The sequence below is a fragment of the Colias philodice genome, chromosome 2 (assembly GCF_061535455.1).
Source record: "Colias philodice isolate Cphi_HAF_F1 chromosome 2, ilColPhil1 Martin Lab GWU primary, whole genome shotgun sequence".
Lineage (NCBI taxonomy): Eukaryota > Metazoa > Arthropoda > Insecta > Lepidoptera > Pieridae > Colias > Colias philodice.
This window is the reverse complement of record NC_143087.1, coordinates 1,017,348-1,039,296: the sequence shown is the minus strand read 5'-3', so window position 1 is coordinate 1,039,296 and position 21,949 is coordinate 1,017,348. Positions and strand designations below refer to the sequence as shown.

Here is a 21,949-nt window from a genome sequence, read left to right as displayed (position 1 = left end):
ATAAAATAATTTATTAATTCATAATAAATGACCCAGTTACTACCAATCTACAAGACACACGAGCCGGATTTGTTCCAATACATTATTATTAATAATAGATTTGCAAATTATAACTCGGTTGATATTATGTGACCCATTGATTAATAGTTTGACACAGTTAAATTAACTTTCAATATAAATCGATTGAAATTTGAAAGCAGTCATAAACTAACCGAACAACACCCGATCTTCACACTTCAATGACATCCGAGATCGATTAATTTCATCTGTTTAAATTTTAAGTTTTATCGAATTCGTTCGATTCGCGTAGCATTGCCAAATGGTTGCTTTTCTTGGTTCCCCCGTCGGACGCAGTTGATGCAAGTTATAAAGCGGGAGAAAGCACGCCGACCGCGCAGTCTTTTAGCGCGGCCTTTGCGTCCTGTTTCGCGCGCATTTTGACAAGTGTAATTAAATCGGATACTCTTAGTGCATAAACATGAAAATGAGGTAAATATCCATTATTTTATTTTTTCGGTTACTAATTTTATATAATGAGTGTAATGTATTTAATTACCTATTTTTCAAGCCAGATTCTTCCTAGTTTTATCATGATAATATTAGGCTTCTCCTTTTCTACATTTAAAGATTAAAACCATAGATGATTGCATGATGATTGTCTACCTTTACAAAAAAATTAAAAAATGAGTTCTTGTTGAATAGATATAACTTTTTAATCAATGTAGCCGGTAAATTATTACCGTCAAATATGGAAGCAGTCGTTGTTAATATGTAGAACAAATGTAGAATATTAGAATAACAATTTAATAAACTCTAAGTAAATTTATATACATAACTATTATTATTAGCGAATAGAAAAATCTGATTGCTTTCAGAAGGATTAGCAATAAACAATTTACCAGTCTTCCAAGTTATATCTGAAATTAAAAATTCATGGAAAATTTTAAAATATGTTAATTACTTTTTAACCGACTTTATAAATATGTAGTTATGCTCCATCTGACAAAAATCAAGCTTTCTTCAGAATGCAGATAATGTACAGTTTAATAAAAAAATGTAAGTTTATTTAGGTATCTACTCGTTGTTCCATAACAATATGTACATCAATTGTCAGTTCCTCTTGGTCGAATATATTTAAATAGCAAATAGAGAGACAGTTGCACGATAAAATTACATCACAATTTTTGTAAACAAACAAAAAGTCGTTTGCTGAATTTCTAAACATTTGGCATGTCATCCGAGTTAATTTCTAATGTCTATGAGAATCAATCACTTTCACTCGGTCATTCGCGTTTGTATTTTGTAGTGCAATTTGTATAAAATTACTGGATAAACTCTTTTCCCATACTTAGTATTATGTATGAACAAGAAACGTAATGATGTCATACGCAGTTCATACACCTTCTAGTAAAAAGCATTGATGAATGGCTCGAAGAACTTGTTATAATAGTAGTAACTAGTAATACCTAGTAGGTTATTGTGCACCGCAGCAATGTTATTACTTATTAGCTTAGGTTATTAGCAATTATTTATTCTGCGATGGCCCCTGTCATTTCAACAAAAAAAAAGTATGTGTATTCTAAATTTAAAAATATTTAAAAATAAAAAACTGATGATTTTTTTTGTATTAATCAGTTCTTTAAAGAAACGAATCTTCAATGGCGGCGCTTATCATTCCCTCTCGCTCACACACGGGCGTACGGTATGCAAAAAAAAATGGAAAAATAATATCACTAAAATGTATTTGATTTTCCCTATAATAGTTTTTATCATAAATTTACAATGACAATTATGCATTTGCGAAAGTAAATAATGTTTTATTGGAATTTGACAAAATATGTTCTTTGGGAAAAGTTGTTCAGTTTTATGGGCTTATTACAAGTATTATGGGGATTGTATTACATTCTTTATACGTAAATATGATAATTCATATAAATACACAAATACAATAACAAAAAAGTTTGCCAACAAACAATTTGAAATAATTAATAAAATAATTATCAATTTACGTTATTTTTATTTTCTTTTTTGCTGATCCTACCATCTGTCAAAGTCAGCTTTGGCCGCCATTGAAGATTCGTTTCTTTATTGAACTGACTAATAGCATTGTAATGGTAATGTTTTGAGTAGAAAGGAGAGTCCTGAGTCCTGACTCGGTTTAGTTCCCTATCTTAAAAATGAAGAACGGTTCAACGAATTAATTGTCTATGTTCGGATTATTTTACAAAAAAAAGACAAAAAATTGTATTCGGACGGAGAAAGGACAATTAGTACGGTAAAACATAATAATATTGCTCAAATTCTCGAGCCTTAAGGTAGATTTAATTAACTGCTCCAAATTTGGGATAATATAATGAACATGGAGTTGTAGTAACTGTTATTTCTTATTATGAATACCTACAAATTCTGTAGGAATGTATGGGACATAAAAACCGTTTCAAAATATAATTTATTTCACGAGCTTATGTTTCTCAGAAAGTTTTTATTTTATGTATTCTAAGAACCTTGCCCTTTGTTGCCTCTTTCAATGTTATTGAACTTTGCATTTAATTATCATTATAAATGAAATTTACTATGTACATAGATTGTAGATATATATTATGTAGCGTGTATGTTAATTTTAATTGTTTTTTATTACGATCTGTAAGTATAATATTTCTTTTACAAATAAGTACCTACCTAATATGTCCACCGTTTGAGAAAACATATTTGTATTGGTAAATGGTATTAAAAAAATGTTGAAATAAATTAATGGCCTGAAAATGGGCCACTTTGAGATACTGCCTTTAAAGTCTCATTTAACTTACCATTTCTCGGTATGTATTATGCAACTGTATAATAAATTCATAACATGTATGCACAGCCTACTTACAACTTATGCGTTGGTTATGGTAAGTTTTGTTTGTCTATTGTCTGGTCTCTTTGTTATGTGGGTGTGATAATCTCAAGCTTTTGTAATCCACATTCACGTGTTAAAGATGCTGGTAACATTTATATGCGTCATGTAGGACAGTAGGAGTCGGTTATTTAAAAATGGAACAATTAATTATCTATGGTAATTCCATTACTTTATGTCAGTTAAAATGTCTCTGGTTGGCATTTGTTTTTGAAATTTGATTTGTTATAATTAACGATTATAGCGACACATTAATTTTACACCTATTAAACAAGCTTCCGTAGTATCAATTAATTACAGGATATATTAGCCATTAAAACAAAACATTTAGACATGATGATTCATCTGACGATCTGTTATATGCCAAGGACGATACCATCAGTTTGGTTAATGCAATTATTCAAAATATATCCAAGTGATAAACGCGTAAGCTATAACTATCGTAGAGGAACCAAATTGATAAATCTTCTATTACACATTTTTAATACCAGCAAATGTTACAAATAGGTAAGCAGAAACTAGACCTTCATTTTATTGGCGTATTTTTAATGTCAGTGATTGCCATGTTAGTATTTATATGGAATTTTAAACAACAATTTAGGCTCTGAAACGGTATGTTGGTATATAAATAAGTACGATATTCAATGTTATAATAGTTCACACGCTCGTACTCTGTTATAGAAATTGCGTAACGCACGGCTAACAATATGAGAACTGCGTTAACGCATTAAATCGTGAAATTGCATGCGTCGCATGTGCATAGTGTTTATTTGAATGGGTGCATGTTAAGTTTTTACAATAAAATTTAGAATTTTACCATAAACCATTAAACCATATAGAGTGGACTTAAGTCGGGGCATAGCAGAATATAGGTTCGCTAGATTAATTTTGTAAGGTATCATAGATTTTGATGCGACTTGTAATGGATATGTATATGGGAAACCGTCACGGGTGTAAATTACCTACACGCAAGTGAAGACATGTCTAGAAAACTAATAACTTAATAAAATGTATTTCGTGAAAGTCACATTGTTATTAATGTTATATGCATCCTGAGAAACGTTGGGAAGGAAACTGTTACGTCTCACGCGATCAGCATTCTTCGGTTAATCGTCAATAAACAAAATTATTTCCTTGCACGTTGCGTTTTGTTTCTCGATAATTAATGAATCAATTATTACGTTCACACGCGTAATAATTAATAGCACTTAGATAAGGAATATAGCTTGTAACAAAATCATTTGATAAACATAATTCATTGACGTGACGTATCAAAATGCCTGTAATTACTTACTGCCTGTAATTTATATAGCAAGACCTAACTAATTGATCTTTTTGAGTAAATTAAGTATCTATTAAATGACTATTAAATGACTTCTTATATAATGCTGATTACCTTTATTAATTTCATTACGAGACAATGAAAAACATAAGAGATAATTTGTTACCACTTAAGCATTGCGAATAATTGTTATTGTTGTAACTTTTGAAGTGAATTCGAAATAAATCTTTTTAGTTTAAAAAAGTGAATATCTGTGCATGTGAATTTTCTGTATGATTTCTAATATCCTACATGGAAACAACTGATGTAAACAGACTTCCTAACTAATAACATGTTACGTCCTACATATAACAAGATGTGAAGTAATTTGAAACGATTATTATAGGATTACGTGTAGATTTATTAGCATATATTTTCACTTATATTTTTATATGTACAAGATAAGTGCGGACGTAATAACTCTTTTATTACTCAGAAATGAATTCTGATCTGTATTATGTAAACAAATTTATATTTCCATCTAAGGTACATTTTATTTACAAATTGGACAGGTTTTTTGCACATAATATTATGTACAAGTAATAAAAGCTTCATACTGCAACCACAACACTGCTTATCTTCTTATATATAAAAATGAATCGCAAAATGTGTTGGTAAGTGCATAACTCGAGAACGGCTGAACTGATTTCGATAATTCTTTTTTTATTATATTCCTTGAAGTACGAGGATGGTTCTTATGTAGAGAAAACGTAAACATGTACCACGGGCGAAGCCGGGGCGGACCGCTAGTTTTAAATAATTTCGTACCGTTCTTTATATATCGTGACGGATGATAACTAAATGGGTGCTTTTAATATATTCTGCCGTCGTTAAAGAATTGCAAATAAGGCCTAAGATCCGCGACATCGTAAAAATAAATAAAATAATCTAATAAAGGTGTATTAAGTTACACTCGTTAAAACAGATAACCTTCGAATGTCAATGTATTATTGCCGAGTACAGAAACACAATACATTGGAAATTATGCAATTTAACCTAGACAATAAGTTAGGTGGCATTCGCGTGTGGGCGATAATTTTATTCCCTCGAAGATAATCAAGTTATAGTACATTGACCAATTTTATTTATTTACACACGGACTTGTGACCGCAACGTGATATGAGGTTTTTTGTAGTTACTTGTAATACTTTTTCCAACCAAGACTATAAATAAAGTAACAGATTTGGACCTTAACAAAATTGTTATGATATCGGCAACCTATCTTCTTAAAAAAGTGTTATTTTGATTTAAAAATTAATTCATTTTAGTTATTATAGTATTTATTCATTGTCAGCACACTGTCCAACGGCATCGATATTAAATATTTTCAATAAATAAAATTAGGACATTTTTCAGTGGGTTATTTTTTGTGAGTACCACGAAATCGTTTCAGCGAAGGTCGTGTTGCATGTCAAATCGTTAAATGATTGGATCAGGTCCGAGAGGCTATTGTCTATGGACACATTGTGTGTCAGTTGTCACGAAGTTACTACACCGTGATTTATGGTCAGCTTATAAGATCAATGTGATATCATTAGGAGGGTGAATGAAATAGTTCGATGCACGTGTTTATAGAACCTTACGATCAATTACAAACAATAGAGAAGTTAATTCAAGCTGATTTAATATGCATGACCTAAATAAAAAACGCATACGATACGGTTGACGCATATTATGCGTTTTTTTGCTTCAAAAGTATGTCGTAACTTCTTTTAATATACAATTTAAACACATAAATCAATAACAAAATATAATGTAGGTATATAAACGATATAAACGATGTACATAAAAGATCTCGTTAATAAGTTTGCAAAAAAACATCTGTTGAAATACGTAATAAATAATTATGCGTCTATGTGGACGGAACTTTACATTTTAATATTCTTCGAGCCTATTACGATAAAACACTAAAGAGAAAATTAACCAATGAATAAACATTACAGAGTATTTAAGCGACATTTAAAGGGCACAGTGAAAACCCTTACATAATATAAAATAGTCCATTATTTTTCATACATGTTTAAAAACTTATGTTATGCAACAACCGAATGTAGTCCTTGCAAGTAGCACGTGTTTTATAAAAACATTTCATTTATAAATACTGGTTTTATGAACGCGGGAGTGTCTCGTATTGCAGGAGTGCCTCAAGCCATGAGGGACATAATATTATGTGTAAATAACAAATTGATTTATCTTTAGTATTTAACGTATGAAGTTACATTCATGTCTTATCTGTGTAACATTTTAATTGAGTGAACGATAATAATTAAAACATTATTATTGCTTAATTATAGTCCAACTTTCTCAAAATCAAAATGTTACATAGTTACTTAGTAATAAAATATATTACGTAAAAAATGTCGTTATTTTTCAAGTCGGTATCTAATAGTACAGCTGTTGAGATATCCCGAGATAATGGTTATCAAGGCCATAATACATTATTACTGTCAATAAAAATACCTCATTACTATAATTTAATACGCTTAAAAATAAAGTAAGTACTTATTTATAAAATATTAAGCAGCGATTAAAAAATAAATAGGCAATATACAATTCAAAATTCAACCCAATTAACTAAGTACTTTTTACTGAAAAAAAACGACATTTTCGAAGCATAAAAATGATTTTCCATTAGACAACTCAATAATTACCTTCCTTGCAAAATTGCCAAGTTATAAATAAAACATCAACTAAATAATCTAAAAAAAATGAAACGCACAAAATCAATTAATTTTAATCAGAGGTTAATTTAAAATGTCAGTGGAATCGTTTTTCCGCTGAGTGACGCGAGCCGGGATCATTACGCAATGAAAGTGAAATCATAATAATTTCGCGCCAACATGCGACGATTTGCTAGTTGCCACTTCTGGTTGTTATTTCTTGCATGGATTAGGTATACCAAATATGCACATCATCTATAATAAGACAAGGATTTCCTACCCTATAATGTTTTGGCACGCTTATGGTGTACCTAGGTATTTGAAAGTTTTATTACCTACCTCTTTTCGTTGAAAAAGGTTTGACATTGACATTAAGTAAATAATAAGGAAAAAACAAAAATAATCTAACAATTTCCGATGTCCCCTTGGGACAAATGCTACATAATTTACATCCATTCGTATGGACGAAGAATAGCTATTTATAATGTTATTGGTTGGTTTCCTCAATTCTAAGCTTACCTACGCATTTAACAAATACCAAAAAATTTAACTCCGGTATTACATATTTTGGCAATCCAACTCCAATGAGACGTGCACGATGAGCAGACACACTACATTACGGACGTTATCACTGCCATCATAAATCATAATCTGAATTCTGATGGAACAGGAGACCGGAACTGTACGAAAGACCGACACCACTGAAGGAGTGAAGACCTAAAGCACGAAAATATAATATACTAGTAACTAGAACTTTACTAGAGTCGAAAATACATCGTAAATAAATTAAGTATTATAAGTTATTTTCTTAAATAAATTATTAAAAACACTGCAATACAAATGTGCGTATAAAACTTCACATTACTTGCATAAATATTTAGGAAAAGAAAGATTGTTTCATTAACAATACAATTTGTTTGTTACGGTTATGATCAGACAGTGAAAAATAATAATAGATTTAGGCGATATAAACTAAACATTATAATGCGTACGCGTACGCTATAAAATTAGTTACGGTCGCGGACCGCGGTGACTAGAGTAGAAAAGCAAACTACAGAGGAGTAGTAATAAAAAAATAATATTAATTACTAGCTTATAAATTGATGCTTTTCTTATTTTTAAACAAACGTTATAATATATTGCTACTCTTAAATATTCAAAACCAATTGTAACAAAAATTTAAAGTGGTCCATTATAACTCGTAATTAATATCTAAGATATTGAATCACGCTCATTGCTCTCTATTGATAGCGCCGCTCAATAACTGTTGCACTGAAAAATTTGTTACGATGGAATAATTTTACGTAATTTTTACTTAATTTCAACATCAATTTAACGCAAAATTACATCATTTATAAAGTGTGTAAGTGACTACGAACACCAATGCCGTCGCGGTCCAGATGTCAGAGATGTAACATTATTGGAGCAATTTGAAACCAATAAATAAAAAGTTAAATAATAATCAGTTGATATTGCTTACACGTGAAAGGATACTGTAAGTACTCTACCAGGTACATACCTATTACCTACATAGATAAAGTCTGGCCAGCCAAAGCTGAACCCAGTGTTTTTTGTAGCGGCCACACTATGGAATGTCATCATGGCGTTTCTGCGTAGTTAGTTGTCAGTTTTGTTGAAAACGGTAAAAAATCATTTGATATAATAATGTTTAAATCCTGCTGTGTTGTGTACCTAATGTACCTATATACTATGATCACCTGTATCATATCAAAAGTATCAAAATGTTTTTTTCCTACTAAAGCCGATGTTACCAGGTCCATATTTTTTAAATTTGCCGCCCTTTACTGGGTTCAGCTTTGGCTGGCCAGACTTCTACAAAAGGAAATGTTCTAGCTACTTCTTTAACTATAAATTCATAAAGTTATTCCTTATGAAAAAAAAATATTCCCGAGGCGGGATTCGATTTGTCGATGGATCGATTTTTTTCTATTCTTTAAAAATTTATTTTATAAAGCATTCGACTGCTCTTTAACCAAAATATCAAATACCTATATCATTGACTTCCAAAACTCGAATTCGTTAAAAACTCGTCCAATTAATTATAGGTATTATTTAAAAAGAAGCGAAAGTAACTTCGTACTAGTAATATCAGCAGATATCCGAGCGAAAGTTTCCTGAAACAATCCAACCGTTATACTTTATAGACATAATAAGATATTAGGATGATAAGACAGATGCACAAATAGACAATTTGATAATGTATATATTTAAATATTCATAGTATGTATGTATAGCTATGTAAGTAGCTCGTTTGCCAATCGTCTATAACGGATCATGACATTGTTATTGGCCTAGTCGTGAAGTCAAAGCAATCACAAAATAAGCCTCGATGGCGAATAAAAACTGACACAGACGCTCTCATACATTCACTAAAAGCGATAGATTGGAATGAAACTCTCTCTTCTTCAAAAGTTGACGAGGCTTCCTCCTATTTTTATGAAATATTATCCAAGAACATAGAAAAACACTCCGTTAAAATGAAAGTAAGTCGCAGATGCACAAACATAAAGCCCTGGATCACCCCAGGCTTAATTCGATGCATTAAACACCGCGACAAACTGCATAAAGATGCCAAGGCATTTCCTTACGATCAAATCCGCCAACATATATATAAAAGATATAGAAACTTCTGTAATAAAATTCTCAGAAATGTGAAAATACAATACAACAGCACTCTAATAGATCAAAATAAATCTAATACAAAAATGCTATGGCAAACCATTAAAAACATAAGCTATCCCTCTAATCATACTAATTCTTCGATAGAACTTCTACATATCAATAATGATATAAACAGCTCTCTTAACAATTGTAACAAATATTTCACTTCAGTCGGGAAAACTCTGTCCGACAAGATCCTAACAAAACTAAATATATCTCAAGGAGCTCTAATCAACTCTTATAAAACAGATAACACAGCATCTCAATCCTTCTTCCTCTCCCCCACCGACGAAACTGAAGTACGCAAATTCATAAACAGTATAAATAATGATAGCTCCCCCGGCATAGATAATCTCACAGTCCGAACGATAAAAGCCATTCTTCCTGAAATCATCAAACCTGTAACTCACATATACAACCTAAGCTTAGAGACGGGAGTGTTCCCAAACTGCTGGAAAACAGCAGTTGTGATACCTATTTATAAAAGTGGAATGAAAAATCAACCGGAAAACTACAGACCCATAGCTTTATTAAACATCCTAGGAAAAGTACTTGAAAAAATTGTGAATTATCGACTAACATCTTACTTAGACAAATATCAATTAATTTCAGATAATCAATTCGGATTTAGAAAAAACAAATCAACAGAACATGCTATCTCCCTACTTACCAACTTAATATCTTCACATATAGAAAATAAAGAATGTTGCATAGCCGTATTTTTAGACCTGGCTAAAGCATTCGACACAATATCACTCGGACTACTCGCAAAAAAACTGGAGGTAATGGGAGTTAGAGACACAGCGTTAAATTGGTTTAAGAGCTACTTAACGGACCGCACTCAGTGCATAAAAATTGACAGTAACCTTAGCTCTAAACAAAAAATAGAATTCGGTGTTCCACAGGGAAGTGTTCTCGGCCCCACTCTCTTCACCATTTATATTAATGATATACTCAAACTGACTATAGAAAACTCCCACACAATTGCTTACGCCGATGATACTGCTGTTCTGTTTCACGGTAAAGATTGGAAACATGCTCAAAAGGTTACAGAACTAGGATTATTAACCATACTAGAAGCTCTCAACAAAAACCTACTCACCTTAAATCCTAGGAAAACGAAATTCTTGTCTTTCTCAAAATCCGCACATCAAAAGCTTTTGCCAAATCAGACTATTAAACTTCATACTTGTACCAACCCCAACATCACTCACTCAACATGCGACTGTAATCACATCGAAACCACTCCGTTTATAAAATACTTAGGAGTTACTTTAGATAGCAACCTAAACTACAATCAACATATAACAGAAGTTTCAGTTAAAATAAGAAAACTCATCTTCATAATGAAGAAGCTCCGCAACTGTACCCCCATTAATATTTTACGACAAGTATACATATCTCTCTGTCAATCCGTAATGAATTACAGCATCTCCGTTTGGGGAAGTGCCGCTAAATCACACCTTCTGCAATTGGAGAGAGCACAACGTGCATTAATCAAAGTAACTCTAAAAAAGCCTTTCCGCTTTCCGACAAACGAACTGTATCGGGAGTTCAATGTTCATCGCGTCCGCCAACTATACATACTATCAGCAGTTACCCTAACCCACAAATCTGTTGCTTCACGCCCCGATTACGAGGAACTACTAAGGAAAAGAAAATATCGTATCCCACTTCCTGCATACAACTCAAAAATAGCTAGACGAAGTCCATCTTACTCACTCATCCACACTTACAATAATGTCTGCAAAACTAAATCACTGAAGAATTGTAACTTGCACAAATGCAACAAGATAATGAAATCCTGGCTTCACGAATTAACGTATAGCGACACAGAAGACCTGGTTTAAACGTAAGAATGAAAACAAAGCAATTAATAAATTTTCTTCTCGTCCGTTTTTGGAACAAAAATATAAAGCATTGATAGTTCAAATACTCACACAGAAGTATAAACTCACACTCAACCACACACACACACACTCACAAACACACTCACACACACATCACACACGACCCTCTTATACACAATCACACACGACCCTCTTATACACAATCACACTTTTTGTTAAATAAATATTATTTCTATTTTAATGTCCAAGTGTTCCTATGTAACTAAACTTTAGACTTTTTAGAGACCTGTATAACATTTCTTAGATCCAAGACACAGGCAACAGCCTAGTTTGGATCTACTATAATACTGTAATGTACTGCTTTTTTGGTAAATAAAGATTTTTATTTTTTATTTATTTTTTTTTATAATATTATTATTATATTATTATTATAATGACATTCATGCTTTTATTTTTATAAAAGTACACGGTGAGAGTAGTTACTAAGCTTAGATATGTAAAATTATTACCTTATAAATATTTGCTTGGTTACTAAGCTTGTTTACGATGAATACGATGATAAACAAAAAATGAAAAGATTATTGGGTAAGATTTACATAATATTATGTAGTTGCCTTTAGACCTATGACGCCCTTTGACTCGATGGAATTTTTTATTTACGTAGAAAAGTCGTTACCTACCTCAACGAATAAAAGAAAAAACTTGAAATAATAAAGTATAATTCATGTGAACACCGGAATTACTTTCACTTCCTTTAATGTTTAAATCTTTAGAGATATTAACTTCTTAGATAATAACTTTCATTTGTCATGGTTTTAACATCTTTATTGTTTGTACACAAGTTCATATAAGATTTTTTTCTATTAAAAATTCTCTACCAGAATTCAACTAATATTAAAATTTAATTAACATTCAAAGCGAAAAAGCTCTAATCTCGCATTGCAGATAAACAACTTTGTATCCATCGATTTGTATCTACAGAAAGACGAAAGCATTACTGTCACTTACATAACTGTGATCAAAGCATGATATAAAATACCGAATCGATAAAGGTAACTATTACTCGACTGTATTCAATTTTATAGTTCTGCAATTATTATTATCAATTAGATCACATTACTCTGCATGAATCAATATTGAACTGAGTATAATATTTTGAGAACTATGTTTCATAAAATATAGAGTCAGGCAGAAGAACGCTTACAAGTTACAACCCGCGTTATTGTCCGGTACAATAACGCGGGTTGGATGTGCATGCACTATGGTACCGGATCAGCTAATGTGTTTACCAATAAAAATTAGCAACAGAACTTATTACCACAACCTGTGCCAAGTCACACACAGTTTAGAAAAAATATCTTAGGTAACTTAAGCTCTATGCTCTAACAGTCTAACTGAATAGATAAAAAAAATATAATCATATAAGTTTCGACCACAGATATACATATAAACATTAATACTTACGGTTATTTATCTTATTCTCATAACTGTTTACATCTCAGTACAGAAAGAGCCTTTTACCAAGTTCTTCAATATCTGATATCCTGTTTTAACTAAGTCACTGTGCCCCACAATTACATAACGTAGACTCTAAAGTATCGTTCACAGTGCTAATTACATCAGAGACCGCACCTCAACCTGGCATACTTACCGTCTTCGGATGTTAACAGATCGATTACAGTCAGATAATGAAGTATACTGACCACACCCTTCTGCTCGATTTTATCACATTCCAAACTATAGAAATGTACACCTGCAGTCGATTCAGTGACATTCTGGATTCTGGTTGAATCAAAAATTGTCTACGGTCAATAGTAGTTACTTTGAATAAAAATAAAAAAACCGGTTTCGCTTTTAAATCGTAAAATTCATTAACCGGTAGATTTAGATAGTTATCCCATCTTGCCAAGATTTAAATTGGTGCTTAAAACATAATTTTCAATGGAATGTAATTCTTTTGATACCAATTTTATTCTTAGAAATATCATCAGGCCTATAGGTGGTTAAGTTGCGAAGCTGCGCTATTGTGTTTTGTGGTTAGACCGGAATGCATACGAAACCGAGCTTTGACGCAAATCCAATCAAACGCTTGAATGCGCCCATTAACTTTAATTAGAAAATAATAAAAAACTTTAATTATGCAAAAGTTCTAACAATCTCTCTTCCGCACTTCGGTCTTTGTTATATTCTCAGACTAGCTGTGCTTTGCGGTTTTACCCGCAGTGCTCCACTCCTGTTGGTCGTAGCGTGATGATATATAGCCTATAACTGTCCTCGATAAATGGGCTATTAACACCGAAAGAATTTTTCAAATCGGACCAGTAGTTCCTGAGATTAGCGCGTTCAAACAAACAATCAAACTTTGCATCTTAGTACAGACATCAAATATTTTTAACCACGTTTTAACTATCACGTACGATGTACACAATAAGTTAATAATAATTAAAACTGTTAATTGTACAAGAATGAAATATATACAACAAATTAAAAGACGGAACTTTCTTCGTCAAAACTGGATCTACAGCAAATTGTTACATCATGGCGGAACAATACTAATTTTCTGCTACATTTTTCCTCAAATGACAAAATCAAGACAATCTAATATTTGAGGCTTAAAATATGTATTTCTAATTGTATTTTTTCTTGTTACAGGTGGAACGTTTTAATAGCATTAATGCTCATTGGCACAGCGCTGGCGTCTGAGGAAGATGACAGCATCCCTGATGCTGAAGTTGAAGATGAAGATGAAGATTCTCCACTAGATCGAGAGGTAAAGATAATTTTTGATGTCTCTTAATAATATGTTCCAATAAAATCATCCAAATATCAGCTGCAACTGTATTTATTTACTAAGTTTTTAAAAGGGCTTTTCCAACAAAAGCATTTTCATGACAATGGGAATTTAGGTACTTACCTATACAGATTTAAACGATTTAAAGAAAAAGAACACGCGTATTTTAATAAAAATCTGAAAAGGATTATAATTAATGACATTATACTCTAATACTGGTAACCATAGGATAATGAGAATTTACGCGGCATTTTTTATTCTAATAAAATAGCGGTCTTAATTACACAGAGAAAGTACTCATTACAACAGACAATACAATTGTTTTGTTTTTACTTATTTTGGAACGGTAGTCCGTAATATGCATGTTTGAAAAGCGAAACCATTTGAAAGTGCTCTCGCGATAACGCTTTATTTAAATTTAGAACTATGATTGCTTTTTAAATTATTTATAAGCTGTGCTGTCTTAATATAGATAATGTAGTTTATAAATATTGTTATTAGATGTTATCTGTACTCGTTATGTAAATGCAGCTGTTTAATGTAAACAGTGATGTTATAAAATATGTAATGAAGTAGGTAAACCTAATCATATGAGATCGCGTGGGAAATTACAGCAAGCCTACTAAATAATGTTAATTATTGGGTAATTGAGTTATTTTAAATTTTTTACATATCCTACTATAATTATAACACAATTTAAAAAAATAATAATTGTGAAATGCGTACAACAAATGTGGCAAGCATACATGTATATACTAATATTTTCTATTAATTGCAATAATATGTAGTAATAATTATTATGCTATTATTTAGGTTGATTAAATGTGTACTTTAATTGTTCATAAACGCAATCGATTCCGGGTTACATACTTCAATTATTAGAAATCGGCATCTACTTAAGGGGCCCTTGTTCAAAATGTATGTTTCTAAATCATGGTTTTTGGATAGAAATCATCATATTTAAAATCCTAAAAAAATATATAGCACAGATAAACGTTTGATCTAGTGACTTTTTTGGATAAAAACACAATATTAAACATTTAACTCGATCAAAAAAAAATCAGAAGTAACATCGATTTTGAAAGCATAATCAGTTTTATGAGAATTAGGGGAACGCTATGTTTATGAAAATTTTACATTTCATTTACTAATCAGGTTTTACAGGGAAATTTTTGGATAGATTTATAATTTAGCCCTTATTTTTTTCTATATAAAATATAATACGTAAAATGCGACTCGCGCGCACCACGTCAGTGCCGCCAGAGTCCAGCCGGACGTCATCGAAGGAGGACCTGTACTAGTTTTGCTCCCGACCACGTTGTAGTCGCCGCTCGCGTATTAGAACCGAGCGGCGAGTAAAACGGCGAGCACGTCACGGTATAAATAAATCAGTAGTTTGATTTTGTTTGTTATCCTAGGATTATTGTTGTAAATATAAATTAACTTCTTATTCTATACTATTAAACGAGCAATATTTGCATATTAATATATTTGTTTGTAAATACAGTGTGGAAATTTTCGATGGGCCCTGGGTGAAAGTACTAGAAATACTGGAGATAGCAAATCTCTTTTATTTTTAAAAAGAAATAGAACTGCATTCAAAGATTTTCAAAAATTCATTTTCTTCGACCGGGAATCGAAAGAACTATAAAATCCGTTGCGTAGTTTCAAAGATTTAAGCGTACAAAGGGACATAGAGACATAGGGACAGTGAAAGCGACTTTGTTTTATACTATGTAGTGATTTAAAAAAATTACCTTGTAAAATGTTTTAAAAATTACCTTGCCTGAGATCCTCTTTTATATGGGTTGTTGAATAGGAATAGAGGCAAAGTTTTGAAGTACTAGTAGGTATAGTCCGGGATACATCGCCCATTTTTGCAAGTGATTACTATCAAGCTAATTTTTCGTGAGTAGCTTTATTTTGATGAGATGCCCAATAATTTCATGTACAAAACTCTCGATTGTGGTAGCTACCAGAGGAAATAAGGATAAAATATTTTGATTTGATGGTTTGGATGGTTTTTTAAGTTGGTTGAATACACTAACATACTTATTACATACTTATATTCAATTACATATTATTTTGCCTTTTTTATTTGTTTTACTTTTAATTATTATTACCAATATTTTCAGAAGAAAATAAATTAATGTATCCAGAACGAGAGTTTAATTTTAAACTTTAAATGTATGTATAAAATAGACCAATAAACCAGAAGCGTTCTTTATGTTGAGATGATGTTGATTCTACAATAAAAATGTTAGATTCCATGATATTTTTATTTCTAAGAGCAAATATTTTTACGAGAAATTAACAATAAATTATCTTTTATATTGTTTCTATCGATTTGAATAATAAAGTAAAATTTGAAAAAGGAATGTTACCTTTCAGAAAAATTTGCTATCCCTAGTATTTCAAGTACTTTCCATTCAGGGCACATCGAAAACTTCCACACTGTATATAATATACAAACAAATATATATAAATATGCAAATATTGCTCGTTTAATGGTATAGGATAAGTAGTAAATTTATTTATCAAATACATTCCTACGATAGCAAATAAAATCGAACTACTGATTTATTTATACTGTGGCGTATTCGCCCGCCTTCATAGGTCACCGGAGTTCATGCCGCGCCGGCTCCTGCGCAACGCGGGCGCGAGCCGTCTCAGTGCCTAAAATGCCTAAACTTTCAGTATAATGGGCTCTTAAGGTACCGTCAGAACGTTATATTTTTGAGCATAGCGATAACCGAGATGGAATATTTCCTGTAACCATTTCATACACCTACTGTTATGTAAGTTTTTATTCTATATTTCCCTCGGCTTATTTCATAAAATCTCTCCGTAACATCTAGCAATACCCAGTAACACACACTCTACCAAAGATGTAGAGCTATCGATATCTGATACACACTTATGGCATGTCTACACAAACCAGTTTGCGGAATCGAAGGAAAGTATTAACCCTTATTAAAACGCTGGGAGCTATACTTCCCACGTCTCAGATTGAAGTAAATCGTGTTTTATTTTTATATGCTTAAACCTAATGCAGTGTAATATTTATCTACGCAATCTTAAAATTTTAGAGAACTTTTTTTCATGGAAACACTTTTCAGAGAATTATTACATGTCATGGTAAACACACGTCAAAGTTAGGTGACGTGATTTTGCAGCCGAAAACGACCGTTATTTTTTAGTTTTTGGTGTAGTGCTAAAAAAAAATTAGATAAGTAGATTTGAGTTCTAGCTATGTAAACTAGACTATATTACGGTTGCGTGAAACGTAAAAATATGCCCAGAATCTTTCGTATATACCTTGGTAGAGTCGATTGAAATTAAGTCTTTAAGTGGGAAGATATCATCCCAGTGTTCGTCACTGCACACGACATTCGGAAATTCTATATATAAAATCTGTGTGTCTAAAAAATCTTTTTTAGTTGGTATAAGCAACTTATTTATTGTTATTCGTTATTTCCTGATCAGATAATTAGAAATCTTAACTCAATACATTAGTATTTACCTATTGTTTTTATTTTGTTTTAGAAAAATGCCATTTTTATGTTGAAGTCATTCATTTTTCAATTCCCGAATTCTTCCCTCAGTAAAAGAAACTTGCATTGATGAGTACTTTCACCTCCTTTATTAAAAAACTTGATCTTTATATTTTTTTACGATAACATTAAATTCACAAGTGGAGTCAGGGCAACTAACTAGTGTTTTAAAATATTGATGTCTGGAGTGGACACTGGGAGCTATAGTTCCCACCTTTCCGAACTTTTTACAAGAGAGAACAGATGACGGGATATATACTTCCCACCGAAAAAAGGGTACTTCCCCCCCACTAACCCCTTTTTTGTGTGTATTTTTGAAATCTACGACCCAAAATTACCCAGGAACGTATATTACTTTTTTGTTAGCTCCTCCACAGGCTCGCGTTTGAATAAGGGTTAAGGCATTAACCTGTACCATTCACCGGAGCTATTATACGTGTGATATAATTTCAATTAGATAGTAAATAGTTATTGGTACAACAATGTCGCCGAACGTCGTGACGCACGAATAAACACCGTCCAATTTCATTGTTTTATTAAGGCGCGAAAAATAGACGCGCCATTACACAGTTTAAGTTATGCTGTGCTATTTATAATTTTAATAGCACAACTAACAAAGATGCATTTCGCATTATGTGTTATATGACTGAACATTTCATAAACATGCAATCAAATGTTACATTTATTTCCGTTCAGACATGCGGAAAATTGTTTAGGCAATTCATAAAACTGACATAATACTCAACATTACTCTGCTCAACATAATGTATGAATTTACAGGAATCCCGCAACCTCCGGCCACGTGCTTACACCCCTGTCGCGTATCCGAACACATTACCAACTGGTTTCCGCCCCACACCATCGCTGGCCGAGCTGGCGGGCTACCAACGCCAGCAGGAACAGCAGGAGTACGTCGTGCCAACAAGACCACAGCAACAGCAGATTTATATTGAGGAACAGAGGCAACCTGCCCGCGCTCCTCATAGGAAGGTAAATTCATTTCATGTTTTTATTTATGTTTTGATTCAGTCGCAAAATTTTTTGGGCACTTAGAATTACTTTTATCAGGAATGTTTTAAAGCTGTTTTTAAAAATTTGACTTACTTTAAATGGTAAACCTACTATTACATGTTATTATGATAAACTAGCTGTTCCCCGCGGTTTCACCCGCATTGCTCTGCTCCTGTTAGTCTTAGCGTGATGATATATAGCCTATAGCCTTCCTCGATAAATGGGCTATCTAACACCGAAAGAATATTTCAAATCGGACCCGTGGTTCCTGAGATTAGCGCGTTCAAACAAACAAACAAACTCTTCAGCTTTATAATATTAGTATAGAATATAGATTATGTAGCGTACATTTTCGAAAGTTTCACTTAAAAAACCGATAGAAAATAATATATTCATCTGAACTGATAAAGTTATTAATTTATTATACCAACGTAAACCTATTATCGTGTTCCCTCTAGCCACAAGAGCATCAGCAGCAACGTCCAGCCAAACTCCAACAACAATCATCTGAAGAAGAAGAGTTAGAAGAGAAAGAAGAACCCGATCGTCTCTCCAACCTGCTCCAGCAATCCAAATTCGACTGTGCCACCAGGAAGTCTGGATACTACGCTGATGAAGACCTGAACTGCGAAGTCTTCCACTACTGTCAAGACAATGTCAAGCATTCCTGGATCTGCCCTGATGGATTTACTTTCCATCAAGTACGTAATTTTCAATATTATAGGCTTAATAATTTATCTGCTCTTTAAATAATGATACAAAAATGCTTTCAATAAAACATTTAAGTCAAATCAACAGATCCGTTTGAAAATACAATAGCACTGAATTGAATTGACATTATTAATCTTTTCCTTCGTTTAGGTTTGAAATAACAATTTGTTTTGAACGATGTTTTTATTAATATTTTTTAGGTTCACCTCATCTGCATGCCGCCCACTCACGACAACATCTGTCAGAAGTCTTCGAAGTACCACTTCGTGAATGAATACCTTTACAAACAAATTAATGATGAGGAGGTTCAGAGGAAACCTAACGCGCCAATCAGATACTCCGAGAGGTACTACCCCTCTGAGGTCTACACTGATGACCGATATGAAAGGGAGGATGAAGAAGAGGTAATTTGAATTAACTTAAATCTCGCGGTTTCATAAATTAATTATCCTTTTATTCCAAAGGGGTAATATCAGAATAATTAGCAAAAGTTACACCTAGATTAAATCAGCTATCTGCCACGTTCTAGAGACGATAATTCATAATTGATACTTATAACATTTTGTATCATACTGGCAACATTTTTTATAACTTCCTCACGCGTTTCTTTTTAATTTTTTTAGGAAGCAGACCCTCGCAGACAAGGTCCCCAAATACAAGAGAGGCCATCTCAAAGACAACAACAACAATACCAACCACAAGTCTTCAGATCAGCTGAAGAAGTAAATATACCTCTTATCCAAAGACGTCCTCAACCGCGCCCTTACGATTTTGAACCATAAATACTAAATAGGGACATTCTATTTGCCAGATGTTTCCGAAATTAGAAGTAACAATAACATTATAAGTGTGGCTCTAAGTTATTTGATTGTTGACTTTCAATCAAACAAACAATATTAAAAACCTTTCATGCTCTTGGTGCTACATCTCACATAATTTGTTGATACTTTTTAATGTGTAATACTTGGTATAGTTTAAGTTTAAATAAACTTATTTATGACACTGTACAATAAAGTATTTTTGTAATGATATTTGTAATTTACAAATTAGTTGTAAGCTAGTCTGCTAGTGCTAAGGAAATAAAAATAAATTAAAACATATTGGTCTTTTTATTTTAATTGTATTACCATCCAACATTAAATGTTGTTAGTATTAGATTCTTTTCGATTCATGTAGGAAAAACATGTTTCTTTTTTTGTACTTTTCCTATATGAAAAACCACGGATCTCTATACGTTCTGTCACAGTTGACAGATATATACTACGTACATACAGTTAGGAAACTAAGCCCCCCCCATGAAATTATGACGTATAGCTATAGGGCTGTTACTTTTTGATATTTAACCGACTTGAAAAATAAAGGAGAAGGTTATCAATTCGGCCTGTATATTTCTGTTTGCTTTTTTTCACAGTTGATTTTGTGGTAATTTGGAGATTAAAACCCGTTAAAATACAAAAATGGTGTAGCCTAAATATGAATTTACAAGAAGAAACAATCCGAATTAATACAGCTTGTAAAAGTAAATACGTTTTTATCAGTGCTATATTTCGAAATCTAGTTTTGTTATGGACGCCGAAGGCTATTTAACCCTTAGCTGGTATCGCTAAACTTGGCCAACTTAACTGGTATCGGGGGTAAAAAAAGACCCCATAAGAAAATTAAAAAAAATTGTTATAAAAACAAGTTTTTTTACTTTTTAATACTCTTTTATTAATTAAGTAACTCTAAAAGTAAGCATTTAACGACAATATAGTGCTCTATAAAGTAATTAACCATACTATTTTTTCAAATCAAATTATATCTTGTTTTTGGTTTAATTTTAGTGATGTTCGCTTTGAGATCCATAAATTCAACAAAAACTAAAAATTAACATAAAAAATATTCTAACTTTAGTTTTCTTATATAGTCTAAATAATAAAAAAATAAACTTTTATCAAAAAACATAGAAAACAAAAAAAATGACAACTTATATGTACCAGTAAAAAATTCTTAGTAAAATTTCTAACATTTAGAACATATGATCGCTGTTCGCCAGAGGTATGACTAGCTGCTTCTTCTTCATCATCATCTCCTTCGCTGCTACTATCAGAACTTGAAGTTGAGGAGTCAGATTCTAATACACTCTCTTCAGAACAAGTAGCTATCTCTGCTTCCTCACAATCACTTATTTGTTCATCATCACTTACAGAAGCAGCTGGTCTGTTGAAGGCTTACGGTTCATTTTCTTCTTTTTCATCATCTAATAATTCAGCTATTTGATCGTCAGTCAAAAAACTCTCCATAATGATCGTTAATAACTCAAAAAATAAAGAAAATAATTTTAGAATAAATTCAGACAAACTTACACAAGTGGTATCGGGGGTGATTTTTGACCCCAGCAGTGTACGTACCTCGGCTCCTTGTAACAGAAAAATAACACTTGTATGTTGTCCGTCTCACGCCCGAGATGTTATGAGATTAGCTAGATGAACAA

General features: G+C 32.2%; 1 protein-coding gene across 2 annotated transcripts; it reads left to right on the top strand.

Annotated features, from left to right (window-relative positions):
* The first annotated feature begins 330 nt into the window (after positions 1-330).
* On the top strand, positions 331-20,572 carry LOC149490145 (uncharacterized). 2 transcript variants are annotated; one of them, XM_089701709.1, is made up of 6 exons: positions 331-489; positions 14,062-14,179; positions 18,535-18,744; positions 19,233-19,466; positions 19,677-19,880; positions 20,100-20,572. In XM_089701709.1, exons 1-6 carry the CDS (start codon positions 479-481, stop codon positions 20,256-20,258), a joined length of 936 nt encoding a protein of 311 aa, XP_089557835.1. In that variant the 5' UTR covers positions 331-478; the 3' UTR covers positions 20,259-20,572. The 2 variants fall into 2 exon arrangements, with proteins under 2 accessions (XP_089557835.1, XP_089557828.1); XM_089701702.1 differs by having other exon boundaries at positions 19,224-19,466.
* The last annotated feature ends 1,377 nt before the right edge of the window (positions 20,573-21,949 follow it).